This window comes from Thermobia domestica, chromosome 3, assembly GCF_964235325.1.
Source record: "Thermobia domestica chromosome 3, izTheDome1.hap1.1, whole genome shotgun sequence".
Taxonomy (NCBI): domain Eukaryota; kingdom Metazoa; phylum Arthropoda; class Insecta; order Zygentoma; family Lepismatidae; genus Thermobia; species Thermobia domestica.
Window position 1 is genome coordinate 86,881,464 of NC_137456.1, and position 19,334 is coordinate 86,900,797.

General features: G+C 36.9%; 1 protein-coding gene across 1 annotated transcript in view; it reads right to left on the minus strand.

Moving 5' to 3' along the window:
* LOC145680577 (uncharacterized) overlaps positions 1-19,334 on the minus strand; it is a 264,515-nt gene that overhangs the window by 158,609 nt on the left and 86,572 nt on the right. Inside the window, exon 2 of the mRNA XM_081751222.1 lies at positions 2,125-3,100. Within this exon, the coding sequence (XP_081607348.1) occupies positions 2,125-3,058 (934 nt within the window). The 5' untranslated portion in view covers positions 3,059-3,100. The remainder of the gene's footprint in view (positions 1-2,124; positions 3,101-19,334) is intronic.

Consider the following 19,334-nt stretch of genomic DNA (forward strand, 5'->3'; position numbering starts at 1 on the left):
AAACTATGGTTTTAACACTAATATCTCGCGTCTCGGGCATTCATCCTCTCCTTTTATGTGAGCCCGCATAACAAATGTATAATGTTGATTGCATATGCACAAGGCGTTCCTAGAAATCTCCAGAAATGTGCATTCATTTAGAGCTCCACCAATGCCCCTGAGCCGAAAATAGGTAAAACGACTTCGTACGCATTAGATCTGGTGAAGATATATTTCTGCAAAATCTAGTGACTCTAGGTGACTCCTTTGTACGCGAAAATTTGATGACAAACACACACAATTTTCTAGCATACGCGGAGTTAGGAATTGTCTCATAGGGAGCTGCCCTTTTGGTCGGTCTCGAACTTGTGAAATACTTCGTAGACAGTATTAGTAGGTGGCTATCATATGGACGGCATTTTTATTTTCTTGTCAAAAATTTGGGTGGCAATGTCCCTCCATGTCTCCCATAGCTCCGCCCATTTCTAATATTTTATTCCACCAGCAGAAAGAAGAAAAAAATATGTAGATATGTGTTTCTTTTGAACTGTTGGATATGGCATATAGGTCTTTTTGATTTATAGTATATGAATCTGTCATTCACTTGCATGAACTCAATATGGAGATCGAAGAGAAAGATGGTGTAAAAATTAGTTCGCGATAACACGGTTTAGACATTTTCTAGTAGCCTCTAAGAAAGTGTGGTTCCAAAGCGCGGGAAGATGAATTTTCAAGAATCATGATTTCAATTAGAACAATACAAAACAAAAACGGAAAATGCGTCCTTTTTATAGAGTAATAAGTTGCCAAAAGACTAGGAAAGTAAATATTTAAGGCTCTTACTCAACAGTCATGAACTGAAAAAAAAAAAGAGCTAAGAAGAAAAACAATAGTGCCTTTCATTATTTACATATCCATGCTTCTTCACAGTTGTGCGACATTTTCACAAGTAATTTTAAATTCTGAGACAAAGTGTAAAGATTTTCAACCGAGATACCAACCCCTCGAAAATTTTCATTTTTAAAAAATCACCCTGTACATTTTCCCTTCTAGTAGCATGGTATGCAGCACGGAGTATCGCTGTTTCTTTCAAAGAAGTGTTCTGTGTTTTCTCTTTATTCCTTTCACTTCATGCTATCGAACATGGCCCTCGTAACTGCGGTTTTAGTTCTTCACATCAACTCAACTATTTCTAACGCAGAGAATTGAGTCATAATTGTGGTTTATTTATATTTCTTGCTGTTAGTGCAAATATGAAGTTTAATCCATGTTTCTGGTTAATCCATATTTTTAAATGTTAATATTTTTAGTTATAATGCTTTGAATTATCACCAGTTGCGACCCTTGAGGATGCCACGTCGATAATACATACATACATATATATATATATATATATATATATATATATATATATATATATATATATATATATATATATATATATATATATATATTGCTAAGGGAAGAAATGCGAAAATTAGAATATTAAGCAAGTTTTCTTCCTTTAGATTGTAGCGATAATTAGTGGCAGCGGATCAAGTCCGCGGACGGGGGTGCCTAGGCCCCCTATTTTTTTTTTTTTTGGGTGATAGAAATAATTTAAGCTATTATTTATATATTTTTCAAAGTTTATAGTAAACTCATGATATACCTATCATAGCTTGGGTTCTGGTTGACCCACCTCAGTTTTCACCTTCTAGATCCGCCTATGGCGATAATATTTACCGAAGTAATTTCGCTCAACAGTCATAATTGTCACTAAACTAATTAATTGAACCATTACTAATGGCTTCTCTTATTAAACATGTACCCCTGTATGGAAACTACCTCTCACTATCTCTCAAAACTTCAAATACCCTGAAGTTTGCCGCCCTTGGGCCGATGTTTAGATACTTAGATTTAAGTTTATTGTTTCTTTCAGCAGCGAGGCTATGTGAGATGTGGACCTACAGTTTAACGTGGGATTCGAAGCACATGAGCTGCTGCCGGGAATCGAACCCGGATCTCCCACGCCAAAGAATGTACACTATCCGTGGCCGTACTCAGTACCTGCTTATGAGTACGAGCTTGTTTTAATGTATTCTGAAACTAATACTCAATTAAATATTGACAAGAGGAAATTAGATAAAACTTTCAGGTACTTACCAGTAAATGTTTTGACGTTCCTGAAGGGTGTTGGGTCCATAAGACTGTCTTCTTCCAAATCATCTGACACACGAGATGCCGAACGTGCTCGACCCATAATTCGTCGTTTCCTTGTTTTCCGTCCACCCGTAATACTTCCACCTTCAGAGTGTCTTTGATCATCACTTCGTACATCTATTTTCCTTCTTGCACCTTCTGGTTTTTTCCTTGCGCCTTCTGAAATCGCCGCTACAACATCACTACTTACAACGTTCGTAATTTCCGGACGTCCGGTGGACAACGAAGAGCATGATGTCTCGGAATCAGCTGCACCTTCGGATGTGTGTGATGTAGACGAGGATCGACTAGCGATATCCGAGGAAGACGAAGTTGATCCGATAGTGCCTGTCTCGGATTCGAAGTGGAGACTTCCAGTGGGACTGTTGGACAAAGTATCACTGACATTGTTTAAACTGTCAACACTGATACAACCAGGGTCACCCACGTCTGTTTTGCCGTGCATTGCGCAAAAGAAACACTTTTTATTATTGTTATTTGTATAATTAAGTTTCCTTAGCACTGCACTTTGCCCATCCCAGATTTCACTATTATAAAAGCCAACCCCTTCACACACTACACTGTCCACACATTCTTCAACAGAACTTAAACAGAGACAACGGTTGCTTCCGGAATTGTTATTGTTGACAATTGTATCAACCTTTTGTCCATATCGGCTGATTCTTGATGGGGATGCCCGTGGTGGATTCCTGGTCGAGCGCGTAAGACGAACTGGTGCGGGCGAACCTAACAGTCTCAAGCGCGAGACATCACCAGCCAATGATGTGGCCTCAATTCCTGGCGAAGGAGAACTTGGTCTTCTCGAAGAGGTACCACTGCTTTCTTGTTTCCAGCTTTTGCCACGGCGAGGCGCTGCCGTTACAGGACCACGTGACATTTTTTTTTCTTCCTGCAAAAACGTCTTCACGGTTCTACACACCTTTCGAGAAAAAAAAAAGAAAAAAAATAATAATTAACAATTAGGTCAGTCTTTAAGAAAAACATAAAAATGCATATTCTTTTTGTTTCTAGAAGTAGTAATTATAATTCATACATTTCACGGAGACTTCGCACTTGTCATCACTCGCCCTACTTCCTTGGCATTTAACTTACATCACAATTTGCACGATATTATTATTATTATTATTATTATTATTATTATTATTATTATTATTATTAGTAGTAGTAGTAGTAGTAGTAGTAGTAGTAGTAGTAGTAGTAGTAGTAGTAATAGTAGTAGTAATAGCAGTAGTAGTAGTAGTAGTAATAGTAGTATATATTAACGATGTTGACTACTTGCGCCATTTTGTTTTTCAGTCCATTGATTTATATTAGGAATTATTTTTCTGTCAGGGGTACATTTAGGAGCTCGGTGACCCCTAGACAATTTTGCCTTCTGCGCCCCACTCCCCAAAAATAGCTCCATTACTTCCTCTTTCCTCCTTCTCTATCCCTTTGTCCTTAAATTAAAAATAAAACTTAACTAAGTGAACCTTAATTATCGAATCAACAATTTATTTACAGGTAAATACTGCTTACTAGATGTTATAAGCTACAAGTACGGTCCAGAAAATATCAAACAGGAAAAATGTTGTAAATTATTTTTAGATTTTTCATGCTAGAGTTAACCATGTTAGAATAGTAAAAAAAAAAAAAAAATAAAAAAAAAGTTTAGTTAATCAAATAATATATACCTTGTATACATCATAAAATTCTTTCACTTCGTTTCCACTTTCAGGTTGTTTGCTCTTTTCGACGTTGATTGGTTTTAGAAAACTTATCTAATACTCATGGAAAGTTGAATTAGTCCTGGACATTTAGGTTTTAACTGGAAATTTTATAATAACAACTGAAAATTAGTGGAAATTTTCAGAATGTTGTACAAAACAGCATACTTAAAGACCCCCAAAAAATCCCGTTTGGGGATACCGAGATGTGACATCAAGATGGCCGCCAATAGAATTTTTATCTCTTAAACTTTAAAGCGTAGCATCTTGTAGATATTTGAAGATAGAAACTTCATTCTCGTTTCATTTGACAGAGAATACATTAGACTGTCATACACTATCACCTTCTTCAAATATGGCTCCTTAAACTGAAACAAATGTGTATTCTCAATTTATGTTTTACGACTCAACTGTGCATAACTTTGAAACGAATTAATGTCTGGAAAATGTCTTGAAATGATCGTTATTTGCCGTTTCAAGAGTTTTGTAATGAGCACAAAACTATTGTTGTATCTCTAAAGCTAACAAAGCTAACAAATTTTAGATCGACTTTCTTTTTTTTAAAAAAATAGCACGTCACAATTACTTACGACACTGTGAATGGAGTAAACAATACTTGTATTGCCAGTAACAGCTACCATACAATATTCGGGATAGAGCTTCCTCGTGGCTACGCGGTTAGCGTACACGCCTTTGGCGTGGGACACCCGGGCTCAATTCCCGGCGGGAGCTCATATGGTTCGGATTCCACGTTAATCAGTAGGTCCAGGTGTCATATAGCCTCGCTGCTGAAAGGGACGCTAAACTAAAATCAACTCAGCTCAATATTCGGGATAATTTCTACATTTTGACCACAAATAAATTTGAAACATTTAGCTTAGGAAATCTCCTCAAGAGTTAAATCTATACCATTATCTTTCAGAACACTAATTTTTCAATACTGAAATATTTGTCTATTTAATAATTCAGTTAAATTGACTATAGTAAACTATTTGATTCACATTGTGTTTTCTTAAAACAGCAGGTTTAGATTGTATTGTTTATTTGATTATGAAGTATTAATTGAAACAAGTTAACCTTTAGCCATGAAAATTATCTCAAGAAAACACTAATTATGAAATGAAATTAAATTAAATTAATGTAAGAAGCAACGTCTTTATGCAAATATAACTGGTTTCACTGTTACAGTTCAGACATGCTTGTGAAAATTGTTCACATATTATTGTCATCGAGGATAATGATACGGAGGAGTTTGAAGAGTTAGCAGGGATAAGGAATGGTTAAAATTACAGTGGTGTAAGCAACATTTTCTTTGTTTTCTAGAAATTAACGCAGACGGTACTACAATAGATTAGGGAACAAAATAGCTGTTCCTTTTATCACTATAACTTCCACCGCCATGTGTTGGCAGTTGAATGAAACTCTGACTTCATGTTTTCTGTTATTATATTGACGTATCTAGACCTGGTTTCTGTGCCTAAGTCTTTGTTTTTGAAAACTAACTTACACCGTTGTAACTTTAACTCATCCATATGAGGAATATGCGCACTTTTCCATAGTCTAAACCAGTGCCTTATTTAGGGGGGTGGCTATCGGGCTCAATCCACTCCTCCCAAAATCATTTCATTATTATTTTTTCGCATTATACGTACAACACAAATGCTTCTTACTGGCTCTCAAGCCCCTATGCCGAAACAAGTTCCTAAATACTCCACTGATCATGAGCAACACAATAACTTCACAAAGTCAAGCCACTCCTTTGGCACTCATAATTTCGATCCAAACCGACATACTATCACAAGAAATCATATGTAAGTTATTTTTAAGTGTGCGATCATTTTCACTCGTCATAGGCTAGAGATGACCATCTATCAGTATCTATTCCAATCCGTTGGTGATAAATGCATACCGTTTCACTGTTGAGCCCGGTGAAATACTCGGTGATGTTCATTTCCTTTAGCTGATTTTTGTGGAAGTGAAGATAAATCAAATGTGTTACTACAGTTCTCATATATTGACGAAGAATCGATTCGTCGAAGTCACCATAGACATCAAATCACATAAATCGAGAAGAAAGAAAGCTCCCCAAGCATTTTCATTTATTATTTTTTTCCTAAGTTGTGTCTGATTTATTAAATACAATTATGTGTTTTCTTAAAAGAAAGTTCCTCGAAATTTTTTGAAAGCTACCATTTTTCCTTTTCTAAACGAGGAAGAAGTTGTATCACATCCATTTGCGGCATGGAAGAAACGAATATTAGAAATAATTTGTCTGAGGCCTACTTGAAGTTCTTAATGCCGTAAATTTTCTGAGAATCGTCTTTTTTTTTCTTTTTTAGATTAGCATCCAAACTTAGGGGCGTCTACATCAACATGCGAAGCCAAGAGGATTAACAAATTAGTACCCTCTCCTACAAGAACTGACAATACTCCTGTTCTTACAACAGTTACTGATGTTGAAACACTTAAAAGTATGTTCCTGCGGAAACTAGAAGTATGTTAACAACCGCTTATTGAAGATGATTATTTAAAAATTATCTAAATCTTCTTATGTTGAAGATGTTCTCCAAAAACAGTACTAGGGATATAATCGATGTTTGAGATAATCGATTATTACCTTTGTCGTTAGGGATGCATTCGAGTCGAGTCGAGTCGAGATTTAAGCCTGTCTCGACTCGTCTCGAGAAAATGTTGTCTCGACTCGTGTCTCGACTCGAAAATATGTTTCTGTCTCGACTCGTGTCTCGACTCGACAGTCTCTGTCTCGACTCGACTCGAATTCGAGTCGAGACGTCTCGAAATTCGAGTCGAGACAAAATGTACGAGTTAAAATATACGCACACATCAGCCAGACCATCATGACTACCTACCTAATTGTCAGTATGTCGACTTTTGGCATGGATAAAAACGGCGACACGTCTTGGCATACACGCAATGATCCTTGATAGGTCGCTGGAGAGAGCTGGCACCACATGTGCTCACTCAGGTCACCTAATTCCCGTAAATTCCGGGAAGGGGGGCGATGTGTTCTGACGTCACGTTCAATCACATCCCACAAGGGACATCACTCAAATGTCCGGCTCCAATTTCAATGAAACTTTTTTTGCTGATAGAAGGCATGTATGCATCATTACTTGTGATGACAAATTTTTGCCATGGTGCATGTTTTCTATTTTTTTAAAATTACTTTTAAGGGTTGTGATGTGGTTATTAGAGATTACTACAGAAGTCCCTTACTACCCTTTGTAAACGGAGCGTTAATGAAGAAAAGTGAAGAAAAACCATGTGGATACATGTAAGTCCTGGGGGGAAGTCGTATGGTAGATATGACCTTGATGGCAGCCATCTTGAAATCCGCCTTTTTGAATTAAGGTCAAGTTTTCAAAATGGGAATAGGGTAATATGATACATAATTTCGGGCTAGAATTTAATTAGAAAAATAATGGCGAGGTTAGTTTTAAGATACACCCATTTGGGGGAAAGTTACAGGCATATTAATTGTTTTTACTTACTGTGTGCGTAAGTCCCTTCTTACTTTCGTCTCAAGACCTGTAAATCGATCGCAACGGCAGAGCCCGGTTTCGCACTAGTGTTTAGAAATCTTTAAACTCACTTGAGGCAATATTTGTGGATTATTGTATTGTATTCTGCCTTTAATTAAATTTGAACCCACTTCATGATCTTGTGTAAAGTATCACTAAAAGGGAATTTCTGTTTTTATGGAGAACGTAAGCATAGCAATTATAAAAGGTGAGTAAGGTGCGTATGTATTTATAAGAAAGTTTATTTTACGAGTCTTTTGTGGTTCCTCTAACCTATTCTTTAGTTGTTTTTTTTTTTTTTTTCAAAATACTCATATCTCATAAATAAAAGAGCTATTATAAAATCTCTTACCACTATTCTTTAATACTTATAAAATTTTATTTATTGTAAAAGCACTGGCGAGATATTTCTTATCGCCCACTAAAATAATGGTGGAGCTCCTTCGTGGCTAACGGTTAGCATACTTGGCTTTGGCGTGGGAAACCTGGGCTTGATTCCCGGTGGGAGTTCATGTGGTTCGGATTCCACGTTAATCAGTAGGCACACGTCACACATAGCCTCGCTGCTGAACGGGACGTTAAACTCAGAATCAATTCAACTCAAAATTATGGTTTTGACTTTATTATGATGTCATTAGTTTAAACGCCCAACTGCCCAGTAATTATAAACACTGACTACATTATAAAATTGTAATTTGTGACGACTAAAATATCAGAAACTAAAGATTATTCTTTGGGTTTTCGAACATTTTGAAAAACGTGAAAAACTGGTACTGCACCGATACAACACACCTTTTGGATTTGTCATTGTGTAAAGTGATACAAACTAAAGAAGAATTACAACTTTATGAAATTGTATTAGGACTTATTATTTAGAAATAAACACCAAATAAGTTTAACAGTTCATATCCGTATCAAATACCAAGTTTATGATGAATCAACTACACAAAGTAGGATCCTAAAACGCTCATTGCAATTTGTTCCATCCTTCAGTCGAACCAGGAACTGGAACGTAAAGAGTGACATTTTCTTTTTAAAGATACTTTGTCCAGCTAAGTATTGTGAAGGTTTATGTCAGTAGAAGGAATTGCATTCCATTATACAAGCGCAATTTCACAACTTTATGTACACATTACTAAATATCGAACACCCTTGTCCATATGATTAGCGTACGCGTCTTTGGTGCGGGAGACCTAGGTTCGATTTCCGATGGGAACTCTTGTGGTTCTGAACCCACGTTAATTTGTAAGTTCACGTCTCATATAGTTTTGATGCTGAAAGGGACACTAAACTCTAATCTAATACTAAATACAAATATTTAAAGAAAAATGATGACGCACCAAGATGACGTGAATTTGGCTATCAAATCCATTTTGTGTTTTCAGTTATTTTCTAGTAGTATTTTTTCTAGGCATCCTTTCAAAAGACAGTGATGCAAATTTCGTAACTGCGAAGTATAAACAGACCTCAGAGGAACTTACTTATAAGGTTATGCGGAGCTTTCAACACTACACCAAACAACGCTTTATGTATACTGCTAAACGTTAAACCTTTGAATCTCATAGTCGTACAAAGAGCATGCAATTATTGGCTAAAGAAAAATAATCAAGAAAAAATAAAAGAGTTAATTGGCAAGGAGGCCACAACCAAGAATGACATCGAGGTAGCCATTGAAAACATGTGGGATCAAGAATGGAGGACCTCGACTAAATCTAGGAGGTTATTCAATATAATACCAACAGTGGAGATGAGAAGAGAATTAAAATACCTTGACCCAGCATCAGGATTGATACACTTCCTCAGTGGACACGGACCCTACGAAACTTACCTACACAAGATCACAGTAAAAGACAACCCGTTCTGTGAATGCGGAGAACTAGGATCACCTGAACATCATGTTCTTTGGTGCCCAGTGTTGGAAGATGAGTTACAAGAAAGAGATAGTATAAGAACAAAAACGCTGGAACAGATAATCAGCAGCGAAAGGGATTGCAAAATATTAAGCAAAATCACACAAGCATACTCAGAAATGAGGAGAAAAAATTATTACAATGGAAACAAGTAGGAATCAAATATGGATAAAGTGAGATGGATGCGTGTTGGAGAAAGTGGACCCCTCCCCAGGACCGAAGGCACCTTCTGGAAGGCACCGGAATTCCGTGCTCCCCGGGGAAGAGTGGATGAGCCAGTGCATTCCCGGGCTAAACCTGGATCGGAACTCCGAATGCGCTGGATGCGTGTGTGTGAGTGTTTGTGTTCATACTAGGTGTTTCTTGTGTGTGCGCGTGTGTGCTACAGGAACTGTTACCCCGCTAGGGACTGGATGGCAGGAGTATCTCAGACTGGAAAGGTTAGCCGGTGTGCGGATCTCAGTTCGGATATAGGTGGTAGGACACAACGGACCAGGGCCTACACTAAGTGCTCTGAGTGGGCCCTGGACCTCAAACCTGTATCACTGAGATTACTCGACAAGGATACTCGACTGAGAACACTCCTCCATTGGACAAGCATAAACCACTAGGATCAGCTAAAACTAATGTAGCCATAGGGAAATCGTCTATGATTATAACTATATTGGAATGTGTTGAAATAGTGAGAAGAGTGAATATGTGCAAAAATGTATGTGATTGTAGCCAGTGGTAGTGCTTAGTGTTGTTATTCTAGTGTTAATCAGTGTTTACGGTGAAACTAGAAAAGACACACAGGGAAAAACCAAGTGAAAATTGATTAGTAAATTAGTGCATTTTCTAGTGAAACACAGGAGAGAAGCCCAAAACCATACAGGGATTAACCAAAAATCATACAGGGAGAAACCGAAGAAAGAAGAGGAGACCAAAACAAATAAATAATAAATAAATAACAAAATGAATAAATAATATATAATAACATAATTAATGGAAGAAGTATAAATATGGAGAACTAGTACACAAAAGAAGGAAATGAAATGGAAACTAAATAAAAATAACTAATATTGTAAATAAATAAATAAATGCGAAACAACAAATAAATAAAGAAAAAACTAAATATGCATAAACAATCTAAAAAAAAATTAAAAAATATTAATAAATAAAACCATAGAATATTTAAACACTAGCAAAAATAACAGTCATGTTAGGCTAGGCTTAATTAGGTAAGATAGTTTAGTAAATAATAAACATTAATAAATTTTGATAAACTATTAAGATAGGAATAGGAAACAATTAGGAACTAAGGTAGGCAGTTAAGGGACATGCAAATGAGCACTTAGGGAAATTATTGTTTTTTTTTTTGTTTGTTGTTTTCTTTTTTTGTGTGTGTGTGTTGTGTGCTGTGGTTGTTTTCCTTTTTCCCTTTTCCTTTTCCCTTTTCCAGAAATATAATGGATAATGAATAAAGAAAAGAAAAAAAATGGCAATGATGATAACCCGTTCCGGTTTAATTTTTCAGATACCGGATCTGAAAGACGGGCCTGAGCCAAAAAAAAAAAACTGCGAATTCCTGTTAGAAGCCATGAAATTATCCGATTAGATGCAAAATTTCCCGTCCACTAAAATAGATACCGTAAATTTACAATATCTAACAATAAATAATTTTGAAAGATATCGCTTTCGAGGGAAAAAATGAAGTGAAATCTTTGAGTTTTACGTCCCACGGTTATGGCGGTTAGGCTAAAGGAGAGGGGTGATGATGAGAAATTAGTGAAATCGTGGAATGAAGAAAGTGGGAGGAACGGAAGAACCCCGAGGAAACCCACGCACACAGTGTTTGTCCACCACAAAGTTCACTTGGTTTGAGCTGGGATCGAACCAGGGTCCCCAAGCACCAGAGGTGAACGATCTATCACTGAGCCACCGCGGCCCCGCTTTAGAGGGGCCATGACGTATAGTTGAACTCATTCTCGTAGCATGAAAGGCATTATTTATAATTGTGCATGATAGGATCACAAACAAAATTTAAAAATATTATGTGCACTTTCTTTTAACAAACATTATATTGTCTTTTATGGTGTGGAAGGGAATGTTATGTTCGAAAACAAAGTCCTTAACACGATTCTTGTTGCTACACACTGCATGTTCCTAGCCACAGAAAAGATGTAGCGATAGGTAGGCTATTTTTTAATTGCTTTACATTAGCTTGATGTTTCAAGTCTTTTGTGTGTTTCTGAAGTTCACTTTTACCACAAAAGAGCTCAATATTAACATGTCTTACATAGCTTTGGTTCGATTCTCAACACGGACTGCAACTACCCGTTAAATTGTGCATCCGAAAGGCACTCTTTGTTAAACCTCGCTTATCACCGCTCATCTTAATAATATATATATATATATATATATATATATATATATATATATATATATATATATATATATATATATATATACATATATATATATATATATATATATATATAACTTCACCGCGAAGCAAATGTTGCATTTCTCTCTTTTATCCTAACACAAAACAAAACTAACCACAGCTGTGACACGAAGGAGCTATTTCGAAAAGAAACAAGCTGTGCTTCATAGAGATGTGTACCAAATGATAGAAGTATAAAGTATTGTTTTCTTTCCTGTTTATTGATATCAGTTGGTGTTCTTAGTGAGTTTACTCATTAGTTTAGAAAGAGTATATATGGAATTTGGACATATGTTGTACGTATTCTCCTGAGAAATTGATGAGACCAGAAAAATTATAAGGGCAGATGGAATAGGTTTAAGCGCATCTACGTGACTTTATCAAATATTTATTCTCCATAATGGTACCACGCGGAAAACTTGATATAGGCCTACTTTTATCTTTGCCTCCCTCTGTTAGCTGTTTTGTATCATATATATATATATCGGATGGTTTTGATATTTCTTCTGATCATTAAAACAACAATGGTACCTGTGTGCGTGCAGAAATGCAAAAGCACAAGGTAACTTCCTATTTGATTTGGAAACAACAAACCCATTTCACGTATGCGAGAGAAATTGAGCACAGCGTGATCGGGTGTTTACTCACGGTCAGTTCGCAGCAGGAGTCCATGGTAAAAGATTTGGCTATCTCGAAAACACTCGCAAAACCTTACAAATACGAAAGACTGCGCTTCAAAGAAAGTTTAGACACAGATGTTTCAATTTTCTTTTAGCATCTTTCTTCAGCAAAATAGTCGGTTTATTGTATTCGAAAACGGGAAGGGATTTATATTTTATGTGGGGGGTAACGTTGTAAGTAGTATAAACAATACATACCGCTACTGAAGCACTTCCTTTAGCGGTATATCACTAGATCTGACCCTCATCCCACCTCAAGTTGTAAAGTAGAAATGGACAGAAGTATTCAACATGACTGCGCACTTGAGTTTCAGTTCACAATACTAAAACCAGTGAGCAAGTAAACAGTCTTTTGTAGGATCGTGTTTTACTTCTTGAATTTATTTTTGAACATTTCTGTGAATTCAACAACAGAACGCAGTAGAAATACGGACTAGTTTTTACTCCAACAATTACTTTCGCTCCAACCCAGGGATGCCGCATTTATGATTTCGTAATAGATTTAGTGATTTTACTATTGAACTAGTGATCTAGTACGTACTTTGGGTAAATAGGCACATTTTAGTGATTTTTTTGCATTTTTTTCTGATGCAGACAAATGAGAAGGAAATGGTTCTTAAAATAAAAGAAAGAAGTATATTGCAGTTCAAAACAAATGTAGAAACCTTAAATTATTTTTTCTTTTCCCTCTGACTGAATGAAACCTCTGCTGTGTAACGACCTTAGGTAAACAACGGCTATCTTTAGTCCGCTACCTCTTTTGTTAGCCGACATGAGATGGGTTACTTTTTTTTCCTGGAAGAAAGTGAAGAAATAATTATCCAGTACATTTACGTTTTGTCAGGCACACAGGCGCAGTCTGTACTTGTTTCCTAACGAATTTTAGCAACATAACATAAATGAAACATATGTACCAGAAAATAGAGGCAGTACAAACAGAAATTTTCATCTGTGACACATTTGATGAGAAATATAGTTAGATGTCACGTGCAAGCACTCTAAACATGTCCTATCCTGTAATTCTATTCGTATGTTTATGTAGGTGAGACTGAGAAATCAAGAAACAATAATAACTGGTTTTCTTCTAGGGGAAAAATCTAAATGTGAAGGGGTGTTACACTGGGACTTTAATTGCGTCCTTTGTACAAGATTAACAAGTAATAGCAATTTTTTAATTTATTTTAGTTCTTGGGGAGAGGAAGATGGAAGCGAACCCTCGTAAGGACCTCTGCAAGGAAACATGAATACTATCCGCCACTGTTTGTTACATTACACAAAATAGTTTTATATATATATATATTGAGTTTTAGTCAGGGTTTTCATTCTGCAGGAGGGGGGGATAGTAATACCTGACGAACATTTTCTATTATCAGAGTGTTGCAATGATAGCATTTCCTCCATTATAACTTGGCCAAGCTAGTTGCATTATATGTAAAAAAGTTAGCCTAAAAAGCTTAAATTTCTATGGCTGTTTTACTCTGTACCCATGTTTCTCATTTTCGGTCTACGGGACTCTGTGTCCGGAAATTTTCGATGGCTTCCAAGTCGGAAAATAAGTGTATCAAAGGCATATATATTATATTTATGGTTATATGAGGTATGGATCTACAGTTTAAAGTGGGATACCGGTAACAACTTCATGAGCTTCCACCGTAAATCGAACCAGAGTCTCCCGCGATCAAGGCGTATGTGTTAACCATACAGCCACAAGGAAATTCACATAAGCACACACACATATATATTGTTGAGTTGATTTTGACTTTACCGTCTCTTTCAGTAGCGAGGATATATGAAATGTAGACCTACTGATTAACGTGGAATCCAAACTACATGAGCTCGCGCCGGGAATTGAACCCGAGTCTTCCACGGCAAAGACGCATACACTAGCCGCGGAGTTCACACACACACACACACAGAATCAGAGTCCTCACACACCAAGGGTGAGAGCTGTGCCACTGAGTCACAGCAGCCACGGGGCTAGGTCAAGTCCACTTTACGTTCATAGTTTCTTAGTACATAAATGTTACGATTATGAAATAGATTTTCCTTAATGAGCTGCATAAAAACAAAAGCTTTCGAAATGCATTAAACAATTAGCTCGATTTGAGTGTGAACTTAAAATTATATCAGAGTATAAATACGGATACGCACCAAAGCTCGAAAACTTAATACACTATTTCTCCTATATAGTCAGCATGTATCAAGCAATCGTTCAGCTTTCATTTGAGAGGATGGAAATCGAAGGCCCCTGAACAACTATGTTACTAATGTGCGGAATGTATTTATCTTACAGTGAACTGCTTTGATGCCAAGTGGCCTAACTCCAAAATTGAAATTTTCCAGAGTGAAAGTTGAAGTTCAATATCTCATGAACAATCCATATTTCTTTTATGTTGGGAACCAAAACCATAACTACTGTATGTAGTTCATTGTTTTATAACTTAGTGTTTACAAAAATCCTTTTAAAAAATACCTATTCATAGAAGTGAATGGTACTTATCTGTACTAGTTCTTGTTATCCAAGCAGTCCATTTATTGTAATACTAGCCAGTGCTTAAAGTGAGCCGGTATGAGCCGGTTATGCATCCGAAAGTTAGAAAATCGGCCGGTATGGCATACCGGTAAAAATAACAGATTGTAAAAATAATTCTAATTTGCGTTTAGAAAAAAGACAGATTTTACACATAGAAATAAGTATGACGTTGACATTGAGTCAACAAATGTGTTTGCACTGTCAAAGATTTTGTTGCTGCTGCTTCCTAAGAAGTAACCGTTCCATATCACCCTATTCAATGGCAGAATTTGTACTCTTGAATTTTTCAACATTTGTGCGAGCAATTCCAAACACCCCCTTCAAAAAATTCCAACTACCGTATCGCCCGCCAAAAATGTTTAACATGGATCCACCCCTGGCACTGACTTTTTAAAAAAAAAATCAAAATTATTCTTTTCACGTTGTCTGGACTTTGTGTTTACAACTATAAGAAAATTAGTGTTGATCACGAGACGAGACGAGACCAGATGAAGCTTTTGAAAATAGAAATGAGATTGGAAAGAATCATTAAATAACTAGATACTAGAGACGAGACGAGTATTGAGTTATTCTTGAAAACGGCTCAACTGCTGACAGTACACAGTTGCATTGATGTTTTGACCAGCTGGTAGCAGTTCCCGATGCACGATGCCGTAAGCAGTCCACCAAACACACAGGAGTACCTTCTGGTGTAGTGATGGTTTCAGCTGTTTTGGAACCAGTTCATGGGATTTTAACCAATGATGGCGACGCCGTGGAGCTTCGTACAGGACTCACTTCTCATCACATGTCAACATCCTGTCCAGAAATGGATTCTTCCTCAGACGAGACAGCAAAGAAACACAGGTGTCTGCTCGCGTTGCCTTCTGGCCCAGATTCAAATCATGTGGGACCCATCGACCCAACCAGTAGTGCTTCCCAAGTTGATGGAGGTGCTGCCGAATGGTTTCTCTACTCACACTGAATTATAATCCCAGTTCCTCACATGTCTGGCCACTATTTGCCTCAATTGCTACTAGGGACTCTAGAAATAATATTTATTCTTATGGCTTTGAGGTTTATTAATATTGTCCCCTTCATTAATTTGTCATGTATGAAGCCGGCCCAGGGGCGTAACTAACGACCCCACAGACCTTCCTGTGAGGGAGGGCCCGCAGGTCCGGGGGCCCATAAAGGATAAGAGAAAGATGAAAAGAGGGGGCCCAAGAATTAGAAAAACAACTTTTTCTAGGGGAGCCTATATACGCTTCCTCCCCCAGAAAAAATCTAAGTTACAGCGCTGGGAAGACCCATGTTCACTGTGTCGTTACGCAAGTTCACGGTGTAACTGAACTTCCACAACCACGTAGAATGTTGGATATACACGCACCAACAGCTGACCTTCGCCTTATCTCCATTCTCATTCAACTCACGGTGTGAGGGCCAATCGAAAGTAAACGTACTATCCATGTTCTTCCAAATTTAGATCACCGACATGCTCAAACAAAATCTTAGAAAAACAGAATCATTTTATAAATATTTATTTCTGTTAGGCTGATGATAGTGGGGAGTAAAACATTTACTATATTAGTTCTCTCTTTTTCTCAATTTCAATGTCTCTCTTTTATATATATATATATATATATATATATATATATATATATATATATATATATATATATATATATATATATATATATATTCTTCACATAAAAAAATTGTATGTACAAAAATGTCAGGAGTAGGGATGGTATTTAGGGTTCTGTCTAAATTACTGCTCTAAGTAGTCATATTTGTTCCATACCATCACCTCATCTGATGTCACTTTAAGCACTGATACTAGCTTAATATACCCATTCTTCGCATGGGGGCTGTATTTGGAAGTCAACACCTGCGGAAGTATCACCATTCATTTCAGTGACCGCGAAAACTATGGATTTGTCACTAGTATCAATCAATATGGGCTATTTATACATGTCTCGGTATTCCTCACCCGCTGACACCCGGCCCACATACAGTAGCAGCTGAATTTGCAAATCATCGCTGATGGAAATCCATTGATCTCAGCGACCGTGAAAACTATGGATTTGACACTAATGTCGATCAATTTGGATTACTTTTACTACGTGTCTCGCTAAACGCCTCCCTGAGACCCCCTGGTTCCAATTTTGACAAAAACGCTTCGCCTTAGACTGGAACCTGGACCAAGGTATCCGTGACCAAAATTTGGTAACTCTCGGTCAACTTGTCTGGTCCCCAGGTCGGTCCCAGTAAACGTCCCCCCGAGACCCCCCTGGTTCAAAATTAAAAAAAAAAAACGCTTCGTCTTGATCTGGGGCCTGGACTAAGGTACCCGTGACCAAATTTTGGGAACTCTCAGTCCACTCGTCTGGTCCCCAGGTCGCACAGACAGACAGACAAACACACAAACAAACTCTTTATTTTATTTATATTAGATAAGATATACTATGTAAAATAGTCTCGTATCATAATATGTGATGTACAACAAATGTTACATTATATATTATCCGTAGCTCGTGATATGCTGCAACATAATAAAGCCTCAGAATAGTTGGGCAAGCGAATAATTCAGAAGTTACGTATCCCTATTGCGTTCATGGGAACGAAAACACAATAATTATAACTATGCTAAATTACTATAGACTACCAACTGCTCATTCAGAGAATTTATGAAGTTCACTTTATCGCAATAGTTTTATACAAACTAGATTTAGACTACGGATAATAGTTTTATACAAACTAGATAATCAATTATTATTATTATTATCATTATATTTGCAGTACAACCAAATACAACGACATTAACTATTAGTTCTAATTAACTGAATTGAGCTGAAAATTAAATCTTGATCTTTAAAGATTAACTATTAATTTTGAGTTCTGTACCTTTCTGAAGGAATAAAAGCTGGAATTGGTTTCAAGGCTGTTTCTGAGTGAATACTTTCTTCAAAATAATATTAAAAATTATAGAAATATTTTCGAGACATTCGAGTCGAGTCGAGATTTTTAAGAGCCGTCTCGACTCGACTCGTGTCTCGACTCGAAAATTCGAGTCGAGAAATACGTTTGTCTCGACTCGAATCTCGACTCGAATTCGAGTCGAGTCGAGTCGAGATTCGAGACATGTCTCGACTCGAGCGCATCCCTATTTGTCGTTGATTTCTTGCTCGTTTGCCCCTCATTCTTGGACTTAAGAAACCACCAAAAACTAGGGTATACATTACCCGCAATGTTGCTGAATATATTTTACATGTTCAAGAAATATCTAATGACAGTTAGCCGGGCGCGCTCATCTCATACAACATAATAGGAAACCTATGTTGGCTTTACTAAATATATGAGAGATCTGACGGTAATATCTTCTCGTAAGGAGCAATTTCCTCCAAAACGACCAACAATGTCGATCCCTTGCCTTTGCACATCAAAAGTCCATCGAAAAGGGCAGGTAATCTTTCGGTTAATTCATACTTCAAGTATTCGATCAGTTTCTCCTTGTTTCGTACAACACACAGGATACGGTGAAAAAGTTGATTTGAGAACGTCAATAGCTCTTTCTTTAAATTTTATATTTCCGACTATGCTTTCAAATTGATAAAACCTTTTCCCTTGGCATAAGATAGACGGCACTGAAGCATTGATTCGTAATTGATTTGTTCGCAACAAAAAGTATTCTACACCTTGATATTGGGCTTTATCATAGTTCACACTGCCCGTAGCAAAGAACATCAAAAGAGTTGAAAAATATTGTGCCCGGAACATCCCGAAGGTTCTTATTGTTCACGGCTTTCCGAGATTTTTTCAGTTTAACATGTTGTTCGGACGTTGTAATGCAAATACTGCTGCAGCTTTCGTCAGTGTCTATAATATGTGCTAATGCAGGTATTGCACACACCCAGAGCAAATACATTTTCGGTAATTTCTCGTCCGTGTGTTAATCCACAGGCAACCTTCATTGTACACATTAACACTTGCTTGATTGGCATGTTCATTCATGTTTCTGACCAAACTTTTTGGGTTCATCTAATTGTAAAATAAATACAGTATATGATTACAAAGTTTGTCAAATTCTTCAGGAGTCATGATTGTTTTTAGTTTCGATATTTATTGCAAGTAAATGTGAACGAACTTGGCATAATTGTAGTGGTTTCCAGCATGCAAAAAAGGGGTCAACACGACGTTATAAATGTAAGAATCTAATCACCTGAACGTTCTGCTCTAATGAAGACACACATAATGCTAACTATTTCGAAGTATTGCGTACATATTTATAGTTTGCCGGTTCAATTTGAGAAGATTTATATTGGGTAAGTTTCGTGTAGCACATTTTGAACGTCCAGTAGACATTGAGATGTGCTTA